The sequence below is a fragment of the Fistularia commersonii genome, chromosome 22 (genome assembly GCF_037954325.1).
Source record: "Fistularia commersonii isolate RoL2024-O1a breed Wild chromosome 22, RoL_Fcom_v1.0, whole genome shotgun sequence".
NCBI lineage: Eukaryota > Metazoa > Chordata > Actinopteri > Syngnathiformes > Fistulariidae > Fistularia > Fistularia commersonii.
The window spans coordinates 3,948,749-3,975,936 of record NC_141305.1 but is presented as its reverse complement, the minus strand read 5'-3'; the positions used below and the strand labels follow the sequence as shown (position 1 = coordinate 3,975,936).

The 27,188-nt window shown below is 41.7% G+C and overlaps 3 protein-coding genes across 5 annotated transcripts in view; 2 read left to right on the top strand and 1 right to left on the bottom strand.

Annotated features, from left to right (window-relative positions):
* Positions 1 to 2,836, bottom strand: part of nf2a (NF2, moesin-ezrin-radixin like (MERLIN) tumor suppressor a) — a 45,007-nt gene extending 42,171 nt beyond the window's left edge. For both annotated transcript variants that reach the window (XM_086169799.1, XM_086169800.1), the window contains exons 1-3: positions 2,185 to 2,836; positions 1,137 to 1,262; positions 878 to 1,000 (exon numbers count right to left, since the gene is read on the bottom strand). In XM_086169799.1, coding sequence (XP_086025925.1) covers positions 878 to 1,000; positions 1,137 to 1,262; positions 2,185 to 2,298 — 363 coding nt within the window. In that variant the 5' untranslated portion in view covers positions 2,299 to 2,836. The remainder of the gene's footprint in view (positions 1 to 877; positions 1,001 to 1,136; positions 1,263 to 2,184) is intronic.
* Positions 2,837 to 4,710: 1,874 nt separating this feature from the next.
* On the top strand, positions 4,711 to 16,769 carry fbxo21 (F-box protein 21). Of its 2 annotated transcripts, none has more exons than XM_086169793.1 (12): positions 4,711 to 4,974; positions 7,168 to 7,303; positions 7,718 to 7,812; positions 7,896 to 8,017; positions 8,181 to 8,327; positions 10,286 to 10,422; positions 10,496 to 10,632; positions 12,557 to 12,736; positions 13,268 to 13,400; positions 13,491 to 13,681; positions 14,644 to 14,801; positions 15,909 to 16,769. In XM_086169793.1, exons 1-12 carry the CDS (start codon positions 4,757 to 4,759, stop codon positions 16,145 to 16,147), a joined length of 1,893 nt encoding a protein of 630 aa, XP_086025919.1. In that variant the 5' UTR covers positions 4,711 to 4,756; the 3' UTR covers positions 16,148 to 16,769. The 2 variants fall into 2 exon arrangements, with proteins under 2 accessions (XP_086025919.1, XP_086025918.1); XM_086169792.1 differs by having other exon boundaries at positions 4,719 to 4,974; positions 7,703 to 7,812.
* Positions 16,770 to 16,856: 87 nt separating this feature from the next.
* On the top strand, positions 16,857 to 27,142 carry tesca (tescalcin a). Its single transcript, XM_086169797.1, has 8 exons — positions 16,857 to 17,132; positions 17,753 to 17,822; positions 18,182 to 18,262; positions 19,814 to 19,953; positions 21,771 to 21,832; positions 25,930 to 26,037; positions 26,134 to 26,181; positions 26,261 to 27,142. Exons 1-8 carry the CDS (start codon positions 17,072 to 17,074, stop codon positions 26,351 to 26,353), a joined length of 663 nt encoding a protein of 220 aa, XP_086025923.1. The 5' UTR covers positions 16,857 to 17,071; the 3' UTR covers positions 26,354 to 27,142.
* The last annotated feature ends 46 nt before the right edge of the window (positions 27,143 to 27,188 follow it).

The window sequence follows — 27,188 nt, the reverse complement described above, 5'->3', positions numbered from 1 at the left end:
TCGATTCCACACGGCTGCACACAATCAGAGGAAAGAGGCTGTGGCGGCGAATCTCAGCGCGCCGCTGAGATGGTGGTGAGGGGGGACTCTGGGGAACGCTGCCCCCTGTTGGCAGCAAGTCAGAAGAGCACGGACTCTGCAGAGCCGAGCGGCGGTAGCCTGCGGCACGGATGGGCTGTGCGAGGGTGAAATTGATTTTTCCGACATTAACGAAGCAATTTCAAGGCCTTTGGGCGTCAAGGGCCGCTTGTCTTTTGTTTCTCACAGCTTTGGCTAAAAAAAAGAGAAGAGAAAAAAAAAAAAAAAAGCAGAGTTGAGCCGAAGCTAATGTTCGCCTTGGACGTGGAGGAACTCCTTTGTGATATCACAGTTATCGCTAGGCTAGCCCTTAGTTTGCTGCACTGATGGATATCCCATGATGCCCCTGGGCTCTCCCGTAGGTTCCCGGGAGGCGTGGCTTGATCTACCGCAGCACCGTCATCCACCATTGTTATTACTTTATGAGTATTAAAGCTATTATGGAATAGTTTACCTACTAGCATGTAGCTGTTAGCGTTAATATCATCACGAGGCCCTGTTCCTCCCAACGCTCACAGCCTTTCTGTCTCCATCACACTCTTGCTTTCTATCTCTCACTCCTTCTCTCTGTCTCTCTCTACTCCTCACCAGTCGAGGCAGAAGGCCGCCCAGGTCCAGCTGGGATCCGTCCGAGGTTCTCTCGGGATTTCGGCGAAGGCAAAGGCGACGCGAGAGGAAAAGCCAACCACTTTTTTTTTCACATCAGATTTACCAGGTGGAAGACGAATCACAAATATGCAGATGAGGAAGTGGATGGAATTTTGCATGCAGCTGGCGCTAGGATTCTTGGAGTACCGACCTGCAAGAAAAAGAGACGCTGCGTGATGTCCTGCACCAGCTCCTCTTCGGCGTTTTCTGGGTAGAACTTAGCCAGGAAGTGAAGGGTGATGGGCTCTTCTTTTGGCACTTCCTGATCCAGAACCTGCGACGGGAAAAAACAAACAGAGCACTCGACATTGGCACAGCAGGAGGTGGCAGCTGCAACGGAGGGGGGTTTTGTTTCTTTTTTCACAGCTGCTATTCTCTTTTTTTTTTTTGTCTTGCTCGAAAATAATCACCTTCTTTTCCATTTTCAGCCAGGCAACCGTGTCCTTGATGGCGTACTGCAGGCCGAAGAACCACGTCTCCCTCAGTCCCAGGGTTCGGCACACCAGGTCAAAAAGGTCCTTCCCCTTCCATTTAACCTGAGATGCAACGTTGCATTAGTTAAAAGTAAAAGTAAAAGCGATTTATTAATATTGTCGCTTCATTTTGAAGGTTTCCAAAGGTGTCCAAACGACCAATCGTCAGAATCCAAACAATGTCCTGTGAAAAAAACAGAAAAAGAGTGCACTGCTTCTGCAACTCGTAGCTACGAGAGGGACACTCGAGGCGCAAATATCCATTTAGATAGCTTTTCATCCCGGGACCCACGGCTACCTCTGGATGCAGCTGCCAAATGGTATTCTGTGTCACTGAGATGGAGCGGCATCCTCGAAAACCACCCGCAGAAACGGCGCACAAATAACGATAATAAGGAGCGTTAAGCGCTGTGGACACGACAAAAACATCTGACACAATTACCGTCCTGACACGGGAAATAAAAAGGCAGCGGCGGGCGGCGTGACGCTCCGTGTAATTACCTGTGTAAGTACAGAGATGGCATCTATAAATAACGTTGGGTGGTTTCCCAACCGCAGGCTTGTCATTATCCAGCTCACACACCGAGCCCGGGAGGAGGCCGAAAAATGGATTGGAGTTGATTTTGAGGTTGACTGCTTTAAGCAGTCACTTTTCACCGCTGCTGTTTTTCCCATTTACCCCCTCACTCTCCTCCTTCATCTGTTTATTAAGAGAATGACTGAAAACAGATACTAGTAGTTGACACATGGAGTTAACCTGTCGCCAATGGTGACTCCGCTGCTGCTGGGACTTTGCTGCCACCTAGCGGCGGGAAATGGGAGTGCAGGGGATTCCATTCATAGCACACATATTACCGGAGTCTGCACAAAGGCTGGTTACAGGCTGATCAAAAGTTTAGAAAAGGGCGCCGAACCCTCAGAAAAAGTTATTTCCAATTCATAGTTATTTTTCCTTGCATCAAGTCTGAGGAGGAGACGGACAAACCTCGCAGCTGAACTCCATGTCTGACTCCATGGTGCAAATCCTCACGTTGAAACTCCTCGGTTGCTTTCTCATCAGCGAGTTAAAGCCCATCTTCGCCGCTAAGGCGCTCGCCATGGCGAGAGAGGAAATAAACGAACTGTTCGGCTAAACTGGCTTTTGAGAATTCCTACAAAATGAGTGGCGCCGTCAATGCATCCTGAGGCAGATGTGCTCATTTGGTATAAACATCACTGCCTCCCGAGCAGAGATGCTAAAAGGCAAGATCCACTAAAGTTTCGAGTACGACATCTACGGTCATATTATCCAGTTCATAACACAATTTCTTCAAGTATCAAGCCATTGTTGAACATCCAAGAGAGATAAAAAAAGACACATCCATAGATCTTAACAACATGATCAGGCTAATAAATACTACATGAAAGTAGCTCACTGTCTGACTGACTGCTAACAACTTTAGCAAGGTGGACTGTAAATCAAGTTAGCTAACAAACCAGATTCTCCTTTGTGACAAAAGAAATACATTCCTATAACAGTTTTTGGACTTGAAAGTCGGGTCACACGGCTATTTCGATAATTTCCCTCCAAAAAGGATGCATTTAAGCCGCCGAGTGAAGGCTGAGCCACAGGATAAGAAGCGCTAGCTGTCTATTGCTACCTGCTAGCGGTGGTGCGTTCAGGGACCGTCAGAAACTTCGTAATCTGCGTGGATCTGTTTTAAACAGAAACCGCGTGATTTCAACTGAAACAAAATGTTTCTTAGAAATTAGATAAATCCCTAAATAAATCTGTTACTTAGAAGAGTCCTGTGTCTTTCTTCTGATTCGTGCTATTTTCAACATGCAACCACTTGTTTTATTCTTAGGTTTATCTTTTTCATAAACGTACACGTAATGTTATGAAGTGAAAAAGTCACTCAGTTAAAACTGTAAAATGTATTTAGTAAAACGTGCACGTTATTTAAACAGGATTATATTTTGTCACATGCAAATACACCATTGCAGTTTGTTTTGGAGCCAATTTAGTGCATTAGTACTAAAAGTAATTTATGATATACATCACGTAAGTTTATCATTGAGGTGCTTGCATATAACACATTTATTACAGATACATTTCTAGATGAAAATGAACAGTTAAGTATTTAGTATTTTTATACATAGTATTTGAACTGAATTGAGTGGAAAGGACAAGTTGCTGTAAGATCTGGATCATATGGAAATTATCAAGGAATACTCAAGTATTGTAAAATACAAGTGTTTCAAAACTGTACTTCTGCAAGTATTGCTTTGATATTGCATTGCTTCCCCAAGTTTGTTTACATCATAGGCAGACACATTCTATTAACAACAACAATAATAGTAAAACAACTTTATATTGTATTTATTAGCATTATAAAAATTATGAGACAGATCCATATTAAAAGCAGCATTTTTCTTCTCATAAGCAATGACCCCCATTTCCCATCATGATTTGGGCGTAACTTGTAAATACCATGTAGAGTTTGATTCATGTTCAAAAACTAGTGCTTTATTTTTAGATTAGGATAACACTTTCAGATCAAAGTACTGTGCTGTAATAATTGCTTCCATGTATTTATTTTATCCCTCAAAAAACTTCAATCTTACCTGACTGAGGATATATTTCGAGATTGAAAATAGTCATAAATGTCATTTGTGTAAAAGCCAATGTTCTTTTCATTTTTTTTAATCTTTATCAAACATATAAAGTATAAACAAACCAACATGGCTAAATTCAATCGTACATCAATGACATTTAACAGTCATGAGGAAACATAAGGACATTTATTTTGTATACAATCAATTAATTAAGCATATTACGTAATCAATTAAGCATATTTTTTGTTTTTTGGATTTTTTCATGTTTTAAAGATGTTTTTATATAATTCAAAATCGTTTTTAAAGAAAATAAAATTCGGGGGACATTTTTGCAATCTGTTTTTGTGTATAAAGAACTTGGCCAAAGCTAAAATAGCACTGAAACAGAGCTCATCGCTTTCGTTTCCTAAAAGTAAACCAAATGTTAATCATCTCTTGAGAAAGAAAATCAAAATCCATTTTTGAGCTTTAGCCCCAAAGCTTTCTTCTTTTTTGCATGAGAAAAATATATGGTCTGCGTTTTCAATATTGTGCCCACAAAATGTACAATTAGTATTTTCAATATTAAAGCGTAACCTCAATAATTCCTTAGATGGGTAGATGTTTTGAAATGTGTCTCTTTTGCCTTGGGAGGTATAGGTAGAGTGAGATACAAAGTTCTCAGTGTGGCAATCGATTCCCTATCAAATTTATTTAAAGTATTATTTTTATTTTGACGTCCAGGGACTGAATTCTCTGTAAAACATTTTCTGTCCAGAATTCAAATTCCCTTGAGTTATAGTGAAGGTTTGTATGTAATGTCCTTTCGTCTGAAGGCGGAACATCCTTCCACTTCCGGTTGTCAAATACACCAATCACAGCACGGCTCTCGCCTCAAGTCCCGCCCCCTCTTCCGCCCGGCCCTCTGCGCCATAAGGAGGCGGAGCCAGTGCGATGAGGTAATCGGGTAAACAGTAAAGATGGCGACGCCAGTTGCCGGAGAAGCGCACCAGAGTCTAAATGGGATTGTTTGCGAGTCAAAACGGCTGACCGATCTGCCGACCGAGCTGCTGGAGTACATCTTATGCGTCCCCTCTCTCAAACACGTCGACATTTGCAACGTCTCCTGCTGCTGTCTGCGCCTGCGCGACGTCTGCCACGGAAGGGGGAAGGTCTGGGGACATCAGTTCAAACTCAGGTGATTCGGAGGGGCTGAGGTTGTGGGGGGTTGGGATGCTGGGGGTGCTGTTTCTTAACACTCCTGCTCTCAGGTGTGTTCCTACTACTCTGCAAAATCTCTTCCAGTTCAATGTAGATTATCTGCAAAGTCACAGGAAACTGACGTCCCGCTGATGCAACCCCAGACCCCCCCCACCCCCAACCCCCCTTCCCTTCCTGTTTGCATCTATTTCCTTTTTCACGACCAAATCCACCCAGAAACGCTCCTAAGCAGGCCCATCGGCCGAATTTGACCTGAGACGAGCCTGATTTCCCGTGACCTTGAACTCAATGTTGCAGCAAATGCCACCTGCAGTGCGATAATGCTGTAATTCAGACCAGAACTGTTCATTTGTTCATATTCCGTACCGCCCAGATCCTGCAGTCGGGGTCACGTGGCGGGCAGGGGTCTATCCCAGGTTCACCCTGGGCCGATCGTCCGTTCATCACCTAAAAAGACATCCAACCTATCATCCTCTTTAGCTTTTCATAGACATCCAACCGTTCACCCTCTCATTCACATGGGAAATATAGACCTCAAACCATTCACTCTCTCATTCACAAAGCATGGAGACATGACAAGGTTTCACCCTATCATTTAATGTCACATAGGAACATCCGTTTATTCACTCGTCATAAAGTCAAAACCATCGTTGACAAAAGTCAGAATTGTCATTTGTGTCAAAGCCAACATTCCTTTCATTTATTTTGTAATCTTTATTGAAAGTATAAACAAACAAAAGATATAAACAAAAAAATGTGGCTAAATTCAATCGTACATCAATGACATTTAACGGTCATGAGGAAACATACGGACATTTATTTTGTATACAATTAATTAAGATGAAAGGTCTGTGAGAAATGTGTAATTTGATATATAAAATAGATTAATAAAAAAACTGGCAAGGGGAATACAATATGTATCAGCTCAATGGATATAAGGGAATATGATTCATAAAACAGCATATTTTTGGGATTTTTTCACACGTTTTAAAGATTTTTTTATGTGATTTAAAATCGTTTGTAAAGCAGGTAAAATTGGGGGGACATTTTTGCTTTCTGTTTTTGTGTATAAAGAACTTGTCCAAAGCTAAAATAGCACTGAAACAGAATTCATCGCTTTCGTTTCCTTAAAGTAAACCAAATGTTAATCATCTCTTGAGAAAGAAAATCAAAATCCATTGTTCTTTTTTGCATGAGAAATATATATTGTCATTATGGTTATTATTTCATTAATGATAACATTATTAATGAAATAAATAACACTATTTATGGAATAAATAATAACCAAATAACCCTTTACAAGTTTTTCACAGAATAAAAGACCAAGGAATATGAACCTTCTTGTTTAACCTTCTTGTAGATGCAACTGTTTGCAGCTCTCATATCAAATTCACTGTGAATATTTTTTGACAATTCTCCACCAGTGAAAAGTTTACCGCTGCTCACTATCAGTTGCAACCCGAAAACTCGCTCGAACAGAGGAGCGGTTCAGCTGAGCTCGGCGTACAAAGGTACTCCGCTCAGCTAACGGCCGGCTTTTTACCTTTTAGAGTTTTTCTGCTCGCATTTGGCCTTGCAAGCTATCATGCTTGTCTTTGTGACGGGATTTTATTCTTTGAATACAGCCACCGTCTCTTGACAGATGAGACAAACAGCCTTTTCTTTGAATTGAGCAAAAAAAGGAAATAATCATTTGTCCACAGCAGGTTAAATCCCCTGCATTCTGAATCTATTTTTCTCATACCTAATCTTTTCGCCATTATTCCGTGTTATATGACAGCGGTGTGTCCAGGATTTTTTTTTTTTTTTTCAAGGGAGGGGTTACAGAAGGGTGAAATAAAATGTTACGTTCTATGTATGTACAAGTCACGATTACTTGGCAAGAATGAATAAAAAAGTTATAACACACCCCTGGTGTTGTTCAGGGGACGGGCCGTAGTTTGGGAACCAATGACATGAACAATGATTTACTCTCTCATTCACACATCATACAGAGACATATAACTATCCACCCTCTCATTCACGCGTCATATTGACGTCCGACCGCTCACCCTCTCGTCCGCGTCATATAGAAATAATCATTTATTCTATTATTTTATGTTTTCGGACTGTGCGGGGAAAATGAACCGCCCGTCGTCGCCGCCGTTCAACGGCGCCTCTTTCTCCACAGATGGCCGAGGCTGCAGAGGTTTTACCGGCAGAACGAGTCGTGTGACTGGCTCAGGGAGTTCAAGACCCGCCTCAGAGTCGGGATTCAGATAAGGAGGATGGTGGAGTCCATATCCAAAAGATTTTTCACGGAAGTCGTAAGTTTGTGCTTCGAACTACATTATCAATCATGTATAACTCAGCTGATGTATGATAATGGTATAGGGAGATCGCATTGGGCTTTTCCGGGCGACCTTAGATTTTAATCTCACATACACACACACGCCTTTTGCGCAAAACGAAGCAAAAACACACTTCCTGTCAGCCATATTTGTAGTTTTATTTACTGTCTTCGCATGACGTATTTTCCCGAGGGTTGCGGGTCGTGTCAGGTGGCACTCGGCGAGGAAATCAGGCCGTTGGTGTAAATCTAGCGTCTGAAATCTTTAGCTTTCAGTCCTGTTTTAAGAAATGGCTAATGGCTGGCTAACGGTTTGCTGGAGGAGAGCGTGGGAGCTCGTCCGTGTTCCCGACTAACCCAGAGATCTGTAACTCAGCCTTGCGTTGGCCAGGTTCTGGGCGACAGCTTCGCAGAGATCGAGTCCCTCCGCATGCCGGCGCACTTCTGCGAAGACGAGCTCCTCTTCATCCTCAACACAGATAAGCGGTGAGAGACCCGGCGTTCACCGCCGCTCGCCTGTCGGTCCTCTCGGAGCGCCGCCGTCTCATCGACCCTCGTTATTCCTGCAGGAAAAGCTTAACGCTGAAGTACTATGCAAAGAAAATCCTTTACTTCCTGAGGCAGCAGAAGATCCTGCAGAGCTTGAAGGCCTTCCTGGAGCAGCCGGCGGAGCAGCAGTCGGCCCTCGGAGGTGGGGGGGGGACATCTTTTATTCTGCATTTAACCATCAAAAGCACCATGACGTATCAATTTTTCACATTGGCATCCTTTCCACCGGACTATTGATCATACCATCAACATGTGGATTGAGATATCGCCCCCGCCCTCCCCAAACCCTCCTTTTCCCCCCCGAGGTGCCGTCCTGGTGGACCAGTACTGCAACCCGCTGGCCGACGTCACGCTGGACAGTATTTCCGCGCAGCTGGACGAGATCGCCGACAGAGTGAAGAAGATGCTGAAAGCAAAGAATCCGTCTCACCCCAGCCTGCGCATCCCTGCGGGTGAGTTTTGGGGAATGAGGTCCTGGATTGGCATTGTGAAGGGTGAACGGTTGTATGTCTACACGACGTGTAAATCATCTATAATGCTTGTCGAACTGGACTTGAGTTTCCTCACTTGGAGACGTTTCACCCCTCATCCTTCTTCAGTTCTAGCGACCTGCGGGGAGTTTTCGAATACCTCGGACCCTCACTTCTTTGCGGTTCGGCTTTCGCGCCCTCGCTACTTTTTTTTTTGTCAATCGGTTCTCCTGATTTATCGTTCTTTAGCGTGTTTTTTTTTTTTTTTTGCAGTATTTAAAAAATGCTTTTGTGATGTAATCCCCCTTATTCTAGCCAAAGAAGAAAAAAAAACAGTAAAAAATATATTAAAATTAAGCTGAAATTCATTTTATAAAATAAAGAAAATGCGCAATAAACAAGATGCGTTTTTTTAATTTTTTTTTTTATATGTATATGTATAGTATCTTGTGCTGACAAACCTTCTGCCAAATTTTAAAAGTCAATGCGGCCCCTGAGCCAAAAAGTTTGCCCAACCCAGCCCTAGACCTCCAATTCCAGGTTTTTTCTGCCTCAGGCGTGCTTGTAGTTTTTCAGCGTGCGAGCTACTTATAAAATGACCAAGTCAAAATGATCTACCCACAACAAAAATACAAAACATTCTTTACACGTACAACGCAAAATAATGATTTAAGTTTTTTGTACACCTTTCTCTTTCTCAGCTCGCTTTTCGGCAGGACGTCCGTGTGGTATTTCCCGCGAACGGTCCGACAAAGCCGCTCCACGTTACCTTTCTTCGGTATTGCGACGGCAGACCGGCAGATGAGGCGAACGCACTTCGAAAATGTCATCGTGAAAAAAAAAAAAAAGTCCTCCTCCCATTCCGTATTAAAGTGATAAGTTTTGTCTTCTCACTCGGTCCGGCTCCCCAACTCATTTTACACCCTTTTCTTAAGTTTAAAAAAAACGAAGGCTAAAAATTGGAGGTAACTTTTTGCTGCACTTCGCGCCGTTGTTTGTGCACATGCAGTGACCTCAGTGTCAGAAAAAAATCAGATGTCATCCGACTGGCTGCCCTGTTTATCAATCAAGTGACGGGATGGACGATACGCTGACGTCAATTTTTTTTTTTTTAATGTCATGGGATCTACCGGTATTACCCTTGCGATCAACGTACTGAGCAATATATTACATTACATTACATTACATTACATTACATTGCATTTGGCAGACGCTTTTATCCAAAGCGACTTACAATAGAGGACATAGGGACTGCAAATACACTTGCAAATACACAATGCACAGGAAATATACAGAACAGCAAGCTTGGGTTAGTGAGGGTTTTTTTTGTTTTTTTTTTTTGACAGAGACACACAAACGTACACACACTGCATAGCCTAACTTGCTGCCAACCTGATCTGGGGCATCAGCGCAGTAAAAAGTCCTGAAAGAGAAACGTTTTTACCTGTTTCTTGAAGGTTGAGAGAGATGATGCTAGTCTTGTTGCTTCTGGGAGTTTGTTCCACCACTGAGGTAGTAGAACTGAGAACAGTTTTGCCTGAGATCGCTTAGAGCGAGCAAAAGGTACTGCTAATAGGTTTGTATTAGAGGAACGCAGCTCTCTGCCGGGAACATAAGGTCTTATCATTTCGGTCAGATAAGCTGGACCCGTTCCTGAGGTGGTTTTGAATGCCAGGGTCAGTAACATGAGCCCTTTTGGGTTGATATATTGACGATCCCCCCTCTGCACATGACCCAACCATATCCAAAACATCCAACATGTGTTGTCCCTCCGATGGACTCCCGATCCTCTCCATCCTCAGTTCCCTCCCAAAGAGAACCTCCACATCTTCATCTCCGCGACCTTCGCCGTCACAATTCCGGGACCTGCTTTTCCTCCTCCTCCTCCTCCTCTTCGTCGTCCCGGCCGCCGCCCTCACCCGTGGGGTGTTGTGTTGCAGGTGAAGGTGCGCGGGTGGAGGACTTGGAGCAGCAGAGGCAGGCGGTCTGCGCCCTCAACTCCGTCCTGTACGAGCAGCTGCAGTACAAGGGGAACGAGTTCGATTACTACAACCCCCTCAACTCCTACATCCACCAGGTACGCGCTCAGAATCCGCGCCTCACGATACGACGTCCTCTTAGATGCGGATCTGACCTCGGTTCTCCCGCAGGTTCTCCAACGCCGTACCGGCATCCCCATCAGCCTCTCCGTTCTCTACATGGCCCTGGCCCGGAGGCTGGGGGTTCACCTGGAGCCGGTCAACTTCCCCAACCACTTCCTGCTGCGATGGTGCCAAAAACCGGGAGGGTGCGGTATTTATTGTCACGTGTCTCTTAACTTGTTACCGACGCGCGATCTGGATTTAAAAAAAAAAAAAAAATGTAGTTTAAAAGAAGCTCAAAAACGAGAGGTGACATTTTGCCGGTGACCCTCAAAAATATCAATTTAAGTTTAAATACAGATTTTTTTATAAATCAGTTCTCGCGATTTATCTTCCTTTTTTGCGTTTTTTTTTTTCCCCCCAGTATTTGATTTTTTTTTCGCGACGAAATAACCATATTCTAGCCCGAGACGAAAAAAAAAGAAAAATCAAACTAAAATAATTTTATAAAATAAATAAAATACAGCTTTGCTAAACAAAGGTAACGCCATCAAAATAATCACGTCTCTACTTTGTGGAAATTCACTTTTCGCGGGGGGTCTTGGAACGTGACTCCCGCGAAAAGTGAGGGTGCGCTGCACGGATGGATTTTTTAAGATACGAAGCGCGATTCGAGCAAATTTTATCCTTAAAATACAGGGAAAATGTCACGGTACAAATACGAGAGCAAGAAAATGACACCACCGCATCTTCTGAATCTGTAGATGCAACGTCAGACAGCTTCCAGCATCTCTCAGACACTTTGTCCGGGTAGTTCGGGAAGTACGCAGATCTCTTATGTGGCATAAGTTTATAGCTTTTTGCTTTTTTTTTTTTATAATACTACTCATGAGCCATCAGAAAGCAAGTGGTGAACCCAGATAGAAGATGCTTTCTATGGAAATTAGGCACAAAATAGTAGCGAAGCACGAACGTGGTGCACGTGTGATCGCACTATAATCGCATGCGTCCACAATATGGAATCTATAAAGGTTATGAAGCCTTCCGAGGTCATTACTGTTACGTCGCAAAAACGGACATCTGTGGAAAAGATGGCTTCTAATGTGGGTGAAGGAGAAACGATTTGTCTGCGATATCAGACGATCAGAAATGAGAAAGCGCGCTCTGTATATCGTGATTTAAAGCGTGAGTCCAAAGTTTATCCAAACCGACCGTGGCTGAATGTAAAGCCTGGCACGGTTGGTTTGAAAACTTGAAAAAGCATCGTGGAATTCATTCAGTTGTGATACAAATGATCATTCAATATATTAATTTTATTTTTTGGGGAGGGTTTGAACAAATTAATTTGTTTCCTGTTGTTTTAAACGGGGAAAAATGGGGCAAATTAATTCAAGATACAAATAAAAAACAAAGATACGGACTCACTTGTGGAACTAATTAAATTTTTATTTGGAATAGTTGAATATGATGATCGTGGTAACAGGGGGAGCCCTGTTACCACACTATGAGGCGCGTAATAAAACATACAGTATATAAATTAAAACAAAACTGTCAGTTTAGTCGAACTTTATTTATCTCATTCATCTCGTGTCGTTCCCTCGGAAACTCTGTTTGTTATTACAGAGAGGGGCATAGGCGAGCGTACTACATACTGTTTTCTGATTTGTTTATCGTTACTAGCGATAGCGGACACCTCACGTTAGTGTGAGGTTGGGACAACCTTGTATTCCAGCACTAGATAATGGGTTATCTAACGTTGTCTGACATTGCAACCGGTATTCAACTAAGGACCGATTTTCATACAGCATCCCTGTGTCAGGTGGGAACGGTCCGGCAATCGATCAAGCGGAGCGGCTTGGCCGCTTACCAACAATTTGACAGATGTTTGAGCGCTGTGTACTATATAAAATTGGTTTGAAGTCCGGAAGCACAGCAAGAATTCACACATAAGGCGCACCGGATTAGTAGAAAATGTAACTTTAAGTAGGCCTCATAGTGCTGGAAAATACGGTACTCCAAAAAGGAGACATTTTTGATGATACCACTTTAAAAAAGGGTGACGGTGGTGTGAAGGGTTATTTTTGGACCAGAAATCAAAAGTGTAACGCCCGTCCCTCCTCCCCCAAGCAGGAGCGAGGACATCTACGACTTTGTGTACGTCGACGCCTTCGGCAGAGGCAAGCAGCTGACGGCCAACGAGTGCGGGTACCTCATCGGCCACAAGGTGACGGCCGACTACTACGCCGCCATCAGCACGGCCGAGGTGCTGCTGCGGATGGTGGGAAACCTGCTGAACATCGGGAAACGAGGGTAAAGGCACGCCCTCGTCCTCACGGAAACTCCTTCCGGCCCAGACGAGGCGTCGCGCCCGCGCCAAAAGTGCGGGCGGACCGACCGACGATTGGGCGCTGTTCTGCCCGGAAACCAGCAGAGGGCGCTAACGCTCACGCAGCTACACCGTACACAAAACTACCGCCCGCTTTGTGTGACATCCTGACAGGGAACCTTTTCTTTTTTCGAGAGGGGGGACTAAACGATAAACCCTCACGAACGTCCAGGATGTATTACTTTATGAGCATTTCACACCTGGAAATCCTTGTTACAAGCCGGAATTAACCGATGAAATCGAAGGAACGTCGAATCTGTCGGAAATACCCCGAATTCTCCTTGTTTTTCATTGCCCGGGTGCAAACTCAAGCTCCCGGCTTGATGAAAATGAGCCTCTCCGTTATTTTTCGAGTTGTCCGGAGAGAGATTCCTGCTAGTTTTGTGTCATTTCCCCACAATGTCTGTGGTGTGTTCACTTCCACCAGCTTGTGTTGTGTTTTTGTCTATTCCAAGGGGGGGCAATGAGAAGTCTTATCAGCTGCTGAGAGACTCGCTGGATCTCTACCTCACCATCAACCCGGACAATGTGCAGTACCTGCTGCTGCAGGCACGCCTCTACTTCCACCTGGGCATCTGGCCTGAGAAGGTCCGGAAACACACACACACACACACACACACACACCTTTGAAACCGCATGGTCTCCCGCGTAGCCTCAGCCTCAACGCTTGCGTTCCAGGTGCTGGATATCCTGCAGCACATCCAGGCGTTGGACCCGGCGCAGCACGGCGCCGTGGGCTACCTGGTGCAGCACACTCTGGAGCACATCCAGCACAAGAAGCACCCTGCGGCGCCCGAGGTGAAGCGGCGCGTCAGTCCCGAACACCTCGCCGTCCGGTACTCGGTGGGCCTCATCATGAAACACAAGAGGTGGGTCCGCGGGAGACGCTGCGAAGGCGGTTCTAGATTTACAGCAGTTTGGGGTCGAAGTTACAGGAAGTTCTCATCAGGTGGTGCAGTTTTTTTGACCTAAACTGAAGGAGAAAGTCGGTATGTCTTATGCTAGGGGGCTATGTGTCCCATAATAGTAAGGTAAGTCTTAAAGTTGAGTCGCAGATAGTTGGGTACCTGAGAGAAGGGAAGGGAGTGGCGGTATGAAGCAGAGCTTCCACGGTAGACTAGAGGAGCCGGAGTTTTTGGGGGGATTTGTTGGGGAGACTGTAAAAAATGGAGTTGTAGTCATCTATCCAGGAGGCGTCAAGGCTACGGACGAGAACGGTTGCAGCATTTGGGGTCCATTGATAGTTTTGTTAGAAATAGGCCGACCAGGTCATATTATCATTATGGGACTGGAAAGACGGTGGAATATCTAGGACGACACCCAGACTCATCACCCTGGGTGGAGGCTGTGCCTGCAGGAAGAACTTTGGTTTTGTCGCTGGTCAGTTTGAGAAGGTTTGAGAAGATCTATGCCAGGCAGCCAGAAAGGGAGGAAGGTGGAAGAGGGCAATGGGCCTTGGAGATATAGAGCCGGGTGTCGTCAGCGTATTGCTGAACGTTGACTCAGCGTTTTTGGGGATACGTGGCCGGGTGGGAGCGTTTGGACGTCACATAGAAGGTGAACTTTGTGAAATGGCCGATGGGTTTGCAGTTTCTCCGTTCCCAGAGGTCCAGATGTTGATACTTTAAACCCCCAGATGCAAAAATGAGCCGCACAGCGTGATGTTTTGGGCCTCAATGATAAATTTCTGATGTCTGCTCAGTGTCCGAATTGTCCTCGGTGGGATTCTCTCAACGGGATCAGCTCGAGGTTGACCTCATTGAGGTCACGGTTCTATTTGATAAATAAAAAGCCAATCGTATTTATTGATCCTCAACCCCCACCCCCTCAGGTCAGGCTACAACTGCGTGATCTACGGCTGGGACCCAAAGTGCACCATGAGCCAGGAGTGGATCACCACCATGCGGGTCCACCAGCTGACCGACGGAGCCAACCAGCCTTTCTACAACGTCCTGGTCCAGGATGGGACGTGTCGCTACGCGGCGCAAGGTAACCGTCACACCCGACCACATCCACTTCCGTCCTTTTTCTTTTTTACCCCCTCCGTCCCCCCCGGTCGTCGCAGAAATATGCCAGAAGCTGGACGATGAAGAGCGGGCGGAAATATTAAGTGTCCCTTCTAATTCGATTGGCAGGAGCAGGGTGGGGGACGGCCAGACGAGAGCTGAGGGAAGGGGATCTGGGGAGAAACAGATCCACCATTATGTTAGATGGCGAATCTCATCTAATCTAATCTGATCTAACCCGGCGCGGGGGGACGGTGGACGCGGTGTGTGTGACCGCGGATCTGCTCGCTGAGCGTTGTGTCATCGTCCGACTCTTCGGCCCATTTGTGCACAAAATTGATTTCATTTGCGACCGGATGGATAGGGCCCCGGAAGAGACGGACTCGAAAGCAATTTTATTATTTGTGAATATTTATCATTCCGAATGGTACTGGTTCCAAGTTTGTGCTCCATCCAACGAATGATTGACGCTAGCTTGACACGAAGTGTTTAAAAGAATATTGTCTGAAGAACCATATGAGATACTGTAGAGTGATGAAACCTGGACCTTCCCCCGCCTTGTGTTGGGTGAGCTTTCTAACGACACCACTTCTAAGCTTCTCTGAATTTCAGTTTGGGAGTCAGTGTCAGCATTGGGGTTTGGGTTGGGACTGGAGCTTGGGTCAGAGTTAAGGGTGGGGAGCTGGTTAATGTGGGCTTTTCATTATTACTGGTACAAAGTTTGTGCGCCACCCACTATATGATTGACACGAGTTAATGTAGAAAAGAAGAGAATTTCACAATTGAGAAATTTCACAGCTCAATTTCAATTTGTTTTGAAAAATGAAAAAAAAAAAAGTCATGGTCACTTGTGTGACCTCCTTTGAACCTGAGGAAGAGGTTTATCGACCGATGGCTTCTGTTGTTTTGATTGTCTCGCACATTGTTTTTCCAAAATCCAGCCCAAACCATCACTAGAAACCGGGTTCATTTGTCTTATGAAACAGGGAGGAATCAGTCAATCCCCTTTTTCCCTTTTCGTGAGTTCTGCTATTTACCGAAATAAGGAACTTCACGTTTATTTTTTTTTTTAAATGATGTGTCTTTCCAGAGAACCTGGAGCCCCACGCCGCCCCGTTGGAGATCGGCCACCCTGAGGTGGGCCGCTACTTCTCCGAGTTCTCCGACACCCACTACGTGGCCAACGAGGAGCTGCAGGCTCGGTACCCGGAGGACGCCGGCGAGACTCTGGCCGCCGCCCGGGAGCTCTACCCCGGACCGGCGCCGGACCCGGAACAGGACGGGGCCGCGGCCGTCGACGGGGACGCCCCTTTAGCCGCGAGCATGTAGCACGGCAGCGGCGCTGACCAAAAGCCAAGATTGCCCCTCCCTGACCCCCGACCCCTGACCCCTGACCCCGACCACCCCGTCCTGGACTCGCCACGCACCAGGCGTTCACCTACGCGCGGGAAAATGCACTTTTCACCCAGAGGGAACATCGGTGCATATCGTAGCACTCGCAACGTGAACCGTTTAGAAACGCCCGTCATCGCCACCCACATACGTAAAAGCATCACGTTGTTGTCACGGAGATGCCAAAAAAAAAAAAAACAACAAATCAGCCGGAAGGGACGCTGTAATATTTCCCACACATCACCAAGAAGTGACCATTTAAGAAAAAAAAAAAAAAAACACGAACCCCTCCAGCGATTCTGCTCCCTCGAGTTCGTGCCACAACGACGAAAAACTCCTTTCACACATGAGAGAACTCACTTTAGCATTTCCAATCAACGCAGGAGATTTTTCTCCCATTTTTTTCATGTTCATCACACTTTAATAATTTTAGAGCAGCCTGTCACCGGATGAACATCTGAGAAAAAAAAAAAAAAGATGATAATAACGAGGTTAAAACTCGAAATGTCTTCGCACTTTGCAGGTCACGAAATAAAGCCCTGTGGCGTTTTGTTTTTATCTCCTCCCCTTTTTGTTTTGTTTTGTTTCCCACCGACAATGAAGCTCATTCATACGGATGCCTCGGCGAGGCGCGCTCCCGCGGCGAGGCGCGGTCACGCTGCTCCGCGGGGGCGCGCCGGCGTAGGACCTTGAGGACGCAGACCGGGATTTTTTTTTTTTTTCTTTTTTAAACCTGTTGATAAAGGAGTGCAGATAAGGGGAAAGGACACACACACACACCAGTTGGGCCGGATACTATCACACAAACACGCACACACTCTCACACACACATACACACACACACTCGGACCGGCGGCGGCGATGGGAGCCTCGCAGACGCGCTCTGGCCACAAGTACCAGGACCTGGCGGACAAAACTGGGTGTAAGTAGGAAGAAATTAGGATTAACAAAAAAAAATGGTTTTGATTATCCGGGTTTGAACGAAGTGACCCGGATTACCGCGCGTTCGTAATCCGATATGAAAACTTTTCAAAGTTTTCCGATTATTCTCTGACAGCGTGAAAAAAAAACATCTCCGAGGCTGAAATAGAAAAAGAAAAAAAAGGTTTCGGGGGGGAAAAAAAAAAAAAAAGGTTTCGGGGAAATTCCGATATCGCAGGTTTGATCTCAGATTGCCGGGAAAACCAGAGCTATCAATCCTGATCAAATCCAGAACCCAGATTAAGTCTGACTTGAGCATCAGAGATTCGGGTTAAAATAATCCCAAAAAGATAAATCGGTTCCTAGTCAGTGTTTTCTCCGTGAGTGTGAGTGCACACGCACACACACACACACACCTGGTCCCCCCCAGGATGTGCTGCTACACATTTCCATCAATTCCATCCCACAGGAAGTGGAAATAATGCTCTTAATCCAGGCTAAAACCCCCCCTACAGTTCCCCACCGAGGGTCAAGGCGGGTTAATTATTCCCGGAGCCGTTCCAAGACGGGATGAAGACATGATCCGGTCCAGATCTTTGACCTAACATGTTCTCCTGTCAGTTTCTTTGGAGCAGATCAAAATCCTCCACAAGCGGTTCCAGCATCTGAGCGGGAACGAGGACACCATCAGGTCACTCTTTGGTTTATATTCAATATATTTCACACATGTTGTCAAACGTATCGGTGTTTGTTGACGTTTCCTGCTGATTTGAAATCGAACAAGTGTGCCCAACATGGCAAACTATGTACACACACACACACACACACACACACACGGAGCTATAACCATGTATGGAGACGTGGCACACTTGTCTCAGAATACAACACTGTTGGTATTCCAACAATTGGGCTCTTCAAAAAAAAGCGAACCAGGTGGCTGTTTATCGTCCGCCGGCTTGTGTTATTGCTGTCGCTGCATCCCATAATTGAAGCTCAGCCTCGGCGCGGCCCCGGCCTGAACCCCGGCTCTCTCCTCTGGTGGTGCTGCAGCAGGGAGAACCTGGAGAGCATCCCAGCCCTCGCCAATAATCCCATAAGGAAGCAGATCATCGAGGCCTTCTTCGATAAGAGGTGAACTCACACACACACACACACACACACACACGTACTCTTTAGCTCAGTGTGTGTGGTGCCCCTTATTTTACTCTCAACGTCCAACATGTGATCTTTTGATTTCCCTTTCCCTACATTTCCCTACTTATTTTGTATTATTCATTCAAATTTGTAATTTAGATATAAATACATTAATGATAAATTAATAATGAATTAAAAACCATAATTTAGAAATGTTTGATATATTATTTGTCTTTAATATCTTCTTTTTTTAATTTTAACCTTCTCCAGGCAGATGTTGCAGATTTGCGACAGCCAAATATCAGATTTTTCCTGCAACTACAACTTAATTTGAGCCTGAGAGGGTTAATATATTATTATTATAATTATTAATATTATTATTATTATTATCTTTATTATTATTACACACACATGTACTCTTTGGCGACATACCCAGTGTGTGTGGTGCTCTGTTATTTTACTCCCTACGTCCGACACGTGATCTTTTTGTTTCCCTTTTCTCTATAATCCCCTGCTAATTTTCTATTATTCATCCATATTTTTAACTTAGAAATAAATAATAAATTGACAAAAATTAAAAATAATAATTTAGAGTTTTCTTTTTATCATATATTTGCCTTGAATAACTTTTTTATTTTAATATATTATTATTATTATTATCATCATCATTATTACTACATGCACACACACACATACTCTTTGGCTACATACCCGATGTGTGTGGTGCTGTTATTTTACTCTACATCTGAAACGTGATCTTTTTGTTTCTCTTTTCTCTACAATGCCCTGCTAATTTCTTATTATTCACTCAAATTTGAAACTTAGAAATAAATAATACATTAATAATTCATTTAAAATAATAATTTAGACCTGTTTGATCAGTTATTTGTCTTGAATATCTTCTTATTTTATTTTAATATATTACAGTTATTATTATTATTATTATCTTCATAAATTCTATAACAACTGACATAGGAGGGACAAAAAAACATTCACTTAGTTATTCACATTTGATATGGAGACATACAACAATTCACCCTCCCATTATCATTATCATTATTATGATTATTGCTGCTATTATGATTATTTTTATTGTTATTATTGGTGTTATTATTATTATTGTTGTTGTTGTTGTTGTTGTTGTTATTAGTGCAGCAGATTTAAGAGACTGAAGCGATTGGCTCAGACAAGAGCTAAGTGGCTAGCAGCTAGCCATCTTCCCCCATCGGTGGAAAACCAAACATCAATCCGCCCGTAAATAATTGCACTTCCTCCCGCTGGACGCGAGATGGCACTGTGACGAAGATCCACTTAGTTTCGCCCTAGAATAACGAATAAAGTAAAATCATGGTCTGACCGTGGCGGGTCTTGTGACGCCTCTCAGCCAGCCCGTCCTCGTGCTGAGGAAGAAGCCGCGGGCCGAAACACAACATCGGCTCTTTAATAAAAACCGCTTGTATGATCATCCGGCGGAACGCGATCCGCAAACGCGCCCGTCCTCCTAAACTGACCTCTCGCGGCGCCCCGCGGTGTCTCTCTCCCATCCAGGAACCAGCACCAGGACGAGAGGGGCTCCTTCCAGGAAATCGGTTTCGAGCAATTCCTCATGGTCATGTCGCACTTCCGGCCCCCGACGCTGAAGACCAAGGAGGAGGAGAGGGAAGCCATGAGGAACGACAAACTTCGCTGTAAGGAAGGCGGCTCTTTTTTTTTTTAGGTTTTGGGGGGCGCGGTTGTGGCTCGGGAGGTCGGCGGTTCAATTCCCGACTCCCCCAACCTGCACGCCAACATGCTCTTGACACTGAACCCCGAGTTGTTTCCGATGGCCTGGTTAGCGCCTTGCATGGCAGCTCGCTGTGTTTGTGTGTGTGTGTGTGTGTGTGTGTGTGTGCATGTTTGAGTGTGTGTTGGGGTCACATGGTGCACAAAAGCAGGATATAACCGGCCAACAGGTGAGGATCTTGTTCGTCCCTGACATGCCGCAAAGAGTGTGTTGATGGACGGGAATCCACCCTCTATCCCTTTTTGTGGCTTCGGTCGGGAATAGAACACACACACACACACACACATGCACAGCTCTGGCTTTTCACCACCATAAAAACGCCTGACGCCGCGTGTTTTGTGAAACGGATCACGATATCGGATTTCGCCGTCATCTTCTTGCGCAACGTCGAGTCCTAGCTTGTTGGGTGCACTTGACACTTTTGGCCACCGGGGGAACATCGTCTTTGTGAACAGCGGTGGATTCAAGTGGACCCCATTAAAGTTCAGCAAATCCAAGCTTGTAGCATTTTAACGGTCAATGAAAGCAACTATTATTCCCCCCCTCCCCGTCCCTGTTGATATGTCGTGACTTCGTCCTCGGTCGACCTTTGTGTCATATAAGGTTCATTTGAGTCATGCGACCTAAATCCTGCATCTAGGTGGCGGGGAGCGGTGCAAGAAGGGAGCAAAGTGCACATGAACAGATAAGAAATGGTTAGGGGAGGGGTTTGTGTCTTGGTTGTGTCAGGAAGGGACATTTTTATTTTTGTTTTTCAAAAAAAAAAAAGGAGATGTAACAACAAAAGCATCGACCCACGACCAAGACATGTTGTTCCTTGGACAGAGCTGCATTGAGCTAAGCTAAGCTAGCAGTGAAGTTGCCCTTAAGGTAAATCGGATATGTTTTAGCCTTAAGCTAATCAATGACTTTACCAAGCGTGAGTTAGCTAGATCTGACCAATTCATGTTCAAGAATAGCGCTAGCGGTGGAGTTGATGAATAAAGCAAAACAAGAAATGTAGCCTAAAGCTTTTTAAAGCTTTTTATAGAATTAGATTTAACAAATTACTTTTGTTACCTAAAGTTAGCCAAGCTAGCTAACCATATTTTAACCACAGTGTTACCTTTGAGCCTAAGAATAACCAATTCATTTTGCTGCCAAACATTCACCGTGAGTAGCTACCGTGAGGAGCTCAGGGTAGCTAGCCGAGCCAGCAAACCATTTCACCATTTTGAACTTGAGCCTAAAGCCAATTAATTTTCCTGCCCAATACTAACCAGCAAGTTGTGTTACGGAAAAATAACCAATAGTCTTTATCGTCTTATCTGACCAAATTGTGTATTAGCTTTCTAAACAAATGATTATTGCCCGAAGCTAACAAAGTTGCCGTGCTACAGCTAAGCTAATCACCTTCCTGTGCTTCCTCTAGCTAACCAAGAAACATTGTTTGTGAATAACTTGTGAATATTGTGGTTTGGATTTTCCCTACTCATGAATGTTAACATATAAAATAAAAGATTAGTCTATCCGACATGGTTTTACATATTAACAAATATTTTTATCGAGTTAGAGCCCTGAAAGATACCTTTATTTTAATCTAGAAACTACAGCGGAAGGCAAAGGTGATGCACGCAACATGCCGGCTTTATTTAGCTTTCTCTAATTTCACAACGAACAGGAAGAACTGAATAAAACAACCAGCAACCCATTTCCCCCTTTTTGTCTTCCCCGAAACCGCAGTCCTGTTCAACATGCATGACACCGACCACGACGGCACCATCACCCTGGAAGAATACCGGAAGGTAAGGACCTCCGCCCCCAGTCTGAACAAAATAACAGAAATAAAAGTGACGCTCGAGCAGTGTGTTCAGGGGCCTGTAACGTACAGACGAAATCGAACCGCTCGACGTTGCGCCGGAGACACAGTTATTTTATTTGGGTGGTTTATCGGCGGTGTGTGTTTGCACAAACTATAAAAAGCTGGACTTTGAACATTTTGCTTTTCTTTTTTTCCTTTTTAAAATCACCCCACTGTTGTAGTTTTTATGACTCGTGAAAAAAAAAAATGCAATCGCTTAAAGGTTGTCTTTAAACCAGGAAGATCAGGGTCCGTTCACCTCCTGTAGTAATTCTAAGGAGGGAACTACAAGAGGCTTTGTTTTTGTTTTCACAGCAGCCATGAATGTAAACAAGATTCTTAACCTACCAGATAAACTGAACGGAGACCTTGTTATTAATATAAAGCAGGAATATTAACCCAGTCATGGAAAAAAATAAGATAAAACAAAATAAATAAAATATAAATTTTATGTATATATACATTACATCTTTATTAAAAATGCAGACACAAATCCTTTTCAGGTCATTACTCTCTCATTTAAATTGAACATTCACATATATATATATATATATAAAAGAAGAGGATATGTAGCAAGTGATGACCAGAAAAGAAATATATGTGTATTTCTATATCTATCTATCTATCTATCTATCTATCTATCTATCTATCTATCTATCTATCTATCTATCTATCTATCTATATATATATATATATATATATATACAAATAAAAGTTATGAATATGTTATTATAAAAATATTTCTATATATATGTATATATAAATAAATATAAATACATATATAAATCTCTCTAAATATTTATATACACACAACATACAGGAAGGTCATATCCCTCTGATTTTGAGCATTGTTTTGCCCTCAGCTAATTGTATTTTCATATCCATATACATATACATATTCATATACATATACATATACATATACATACACATATGCATATTCATATACATATAAAAAAAATATATATATACACACACACAAACACACACACACACATACACATACACACACACATATATAAGTTACATCTTTATTAAATGCAAAATACGAAACATTTTCAGGTCATTACTTCCTCATTTAAATTGAATATGAACATATATAAGCATGTGTGTGTATATATATATAAATAGAAACGTTCGATTAAAATGAGCGAATCATTACCTGAAAAGTAATGTATGTGTTTCTGTATATCTATAAATATACAAATAGAAGTTATATATATATGTTGTGTGTGTTAATACATATATATTTCTCTCTATATTTGTATATATAGATAAATATAGATGAATATATAAATCTCTGGATATATGTATATACAGACAACAGGTAATGTCCCTCTGATTTTTCAGCAATGTTTTTGGCCTCAGCTAATTTTATTATCATATACATATATATATATATGTATAAGCATATATATATATATATATATATATACACATACATATATAAGTATATATATATATATATATATATATACATATACATACATATATATACAAATTTTACATTCAAATTAATTTTTTATTAAACGTGAGATATGAAAATTGTGAATCCTGTATACAAATCCTTTCCAGGTCATTATTTCCTCATTTAAATGGAATATGAGCATGTATAAGTGTGTGTGTGTGTGTGTATATATATATATATATATATATATGAATGAATAAAAGTTATAGTTGCACATATCTCTCTCTCTATATATATATATATTTATTTATTAATATGTATATATATATATATATATACACACATAAATGGGGAAATAATGACCTGACAAGTTATATATATATATATGTGTGTGTGTGTGTATATCTGCATACCTATGTAGAAGATATATATATGTATATAAAAGTTAATGTATGTTTCTATATAAAGATTTATATACATATAACAATCCATGTATGTATATACACACAGCATACATACACAGCACACAGTATATTACTTTCTTGATTGTTTGTTTATATAAACAAACAATCAAGAAAGTAATATACTTCCAATTTTGAGCAACATTTTTCCCTCAGCTAATTGTATTTTCTGTTATCATGCAACTTAATTAATTTTATTTTTTCTGTAATTCTCTTGTTTTTAACAAATCAATAAATCCAATTAAAGGAATTGTTTTTGAAATATTCCTTCAAATTTTCATACATTTTGTAGCGATGATATTCACAATTGTGGATTTATAAATATATGCATATATATATATATATATATATAGACACATATTTATAAATTACATATTTTAATTAGAAGCAAATACAAATACTTTTCAGTTTCGTACTTTCGCATGTAGATTGAACATGTACATATAGATATATGTATATATAGATGTATATACATATGTATAAGCAAGTAATGACCTGAAGAGTTATATATATAAGTATATATATTTATATATATATATATATATATAAGTTATATATACATATATATAAAAGTTATTTATATTCATATATATATACATAGACATATATCCATATATATATGAAAAGTAATGTATATATGTATATATGTATGTATATATATATATGTGTGTGTGTGTTTATTTATTTTTTTATGTGTGTGTCTATATCTGCATATCTATATGTATAAGATATATATATATATTTATATTTCAAAGTTAATAAATATATGTATATATATATCTAGATATATACATATAACTATCGATGTATGTATACACACACACACATACATATATAAACAAACAAACAAGAAAGTAATATACTTCCGATTTTGAGCAACATTTTTCCCTCAACTAATTGTATTTTCTGTCATCATGCAACTTAATTCTGATTTTATTTTTTCTGTAATTTTCTTGTTTTTAACAAAACAATAAATCCAATTAAAGGAATTGCATTTGAAATTTTCTTTTAAATTTTCATACATTTTCTAGCGATGACACTCACAATCGTGGATATGTAAATATATATGTATATATATATATATACATATACATAAATTACATTGTTATTAAGAGCAAATTACAAATACTTTTCACGTTAGTACTTGCTCATTTAAATTGAACATACTTATATACATACATTTGTCTATATATACATATATATAAGCAAGTAATGACTTGAAAGTTATATATATATATGTACACACACACACATACATATATATATATGTGTGTGTGTGTGTGTGTGTTTATATATAAATATACATAAATCCACATATATGAAAAGTAATATATATATGTATATCTACATATCTTCTCCTTTCGGCTTTTCCCTTCAGGGGTCGCCACCGCAAATCAACCTTCTCCATCCATTCATCCATCCCTATTCTCTGTATCCCCCTCACGCATACCAACGACCTCATATATATGTATGTATGTATGTATGTATGTGTATATATATATATATATATATATATATATATATATATATATATATATATATATATGTAAGGTCGCACACACACACACACATATATTTGTACATGTTGAATTTAAATGAGTAGATGCTCATTTATATTTAAGTTATAAATATATATAAAAGTTGTATATGCATAACATATATATTTCTACATATATTTTTTTTCTAGTGATGACATTTGTGTATATATATATATATATAATCCTTGTACTTTTCATATTTTATTTATTTTCAGGTCATTGCTTGTTCATTTAAATTGAATATGTATGTAAATGTACACACAATACACACACTCAATATGTATGAGCAAGTACTAACCAGAAAAGCTATGTATATACATAAAAGTTATACATTTATGTATATACATGTTTTATATAGATAATAAACATATACATGCATTCATACATATTTGAAAAGTTATATATATATATATATGTATATCTATATATATGCTACATGTATAAAAGTTATATATACACATATACACATAAATTAACATTTTAGATGCAAAATACAAAAATATTGCATATGTGTATATCATATTTTGCATATGATATAAGTAAGTGGATTGAGGCATTTCATTTAGTTAGAACCAAAGGGTCTCCAGGCTGGATGTCCTGCAGCAGTCAACGGTGTGTGTCCTCCTCTCCCCAGGTGGTCGAGGAGCTGCTGTCTAAAAGCGGCGCCATCGGGCTGGAAGCCGCCAAGGCCATCGCGGACGCCGCCATGTTGGAGGTGGCGAGCACCAACGTGCCGCACATGGTAACGCACACTCAAAAGGAATTGAAAAACTACAAACATGGCCGCAGCGTTGGTCTCGCTGAAAACTCAACCGAGGTGAACTTTGTCGTTTTTCAGGGACCGGATGACTTTTATGAAGGGATCACGTTCGAGCATTTCCAACAGGTTCGCACAAATTTACACGCTGATCGTCGCAAACTACGACGCGTTCGCGAATTTTACCGAATTTTTGTTTCGTCGTCAGATTTTAAAAGGTCTGGAGATGGAATCCAGGATGCACATCCGCTTCTTGGACATGGACACGACCACCATGCGCTGCGGAAAGTCAAGCTCCTGAAGGAGTCACGTGTTTTTTTTTTCTTTTTTTTTTAAATCAACAAACCGCTTCCTGAGAGGCGAGCTAAAGTGCCAAGGCCTCTGCATCCTCCGCCAGAAGCGAGAACTCGTTATTTTTAGGCGTGATGTTTCATACTTTCGCGAGAAACTCAAGTGGAACAATCCCGGCAAGTCCTCAAAAGGCCCCGCCGACACCTTTTTGGGAATGGATTTTCATACTTTTATCCTCAAAACGAGCCATCGCTGCACAACCAAGACTTTTTCCCTGCTTGGCCGCGCTCCCACTTCAAATTTCAGACCGATCACGCGATAATTCAAGGAGGTGATGACGCGTCGGAGGTCAAGCTGCGAAGACTCCCAGACCCGCGGCGGCCGGAACAGAAAGGCATTGTTTGGCTTTTGTGGCTCCCGGGAGGCGGAATAAATCTACTGCTTCCCCACGGAGGATGAACAGGCCTTCAGTCTGTTCCTTTATGTTTTTTATGTTCAATCAGCGGCAAACAAATGAAAACCCTCCGACTAAAATGACGATAATGATCCAAAATACTCAAATTAACGTTTGATAAAACTGAATAAAACTAACAATGGCATTTTATAAATGTGTGTTTTTACAGCGATCGAACTCCTCTGTCTTCTAAAATTGCATAAGTGAATTGAAGTATTTTTCGGCAAATCTTGCGATTTGTGTATTTGACAGTTTCTGTAAGACTGGGAAAAAAAAATAACAACTTCCTGACAGATTTAAGAAATACGGTACTTTCTTGTTAAAAATGACAGATTTTGGCTTATGTGGGAAAAATTGAATCCAACGTGCTTTAGGTAAAATTGACAATCTG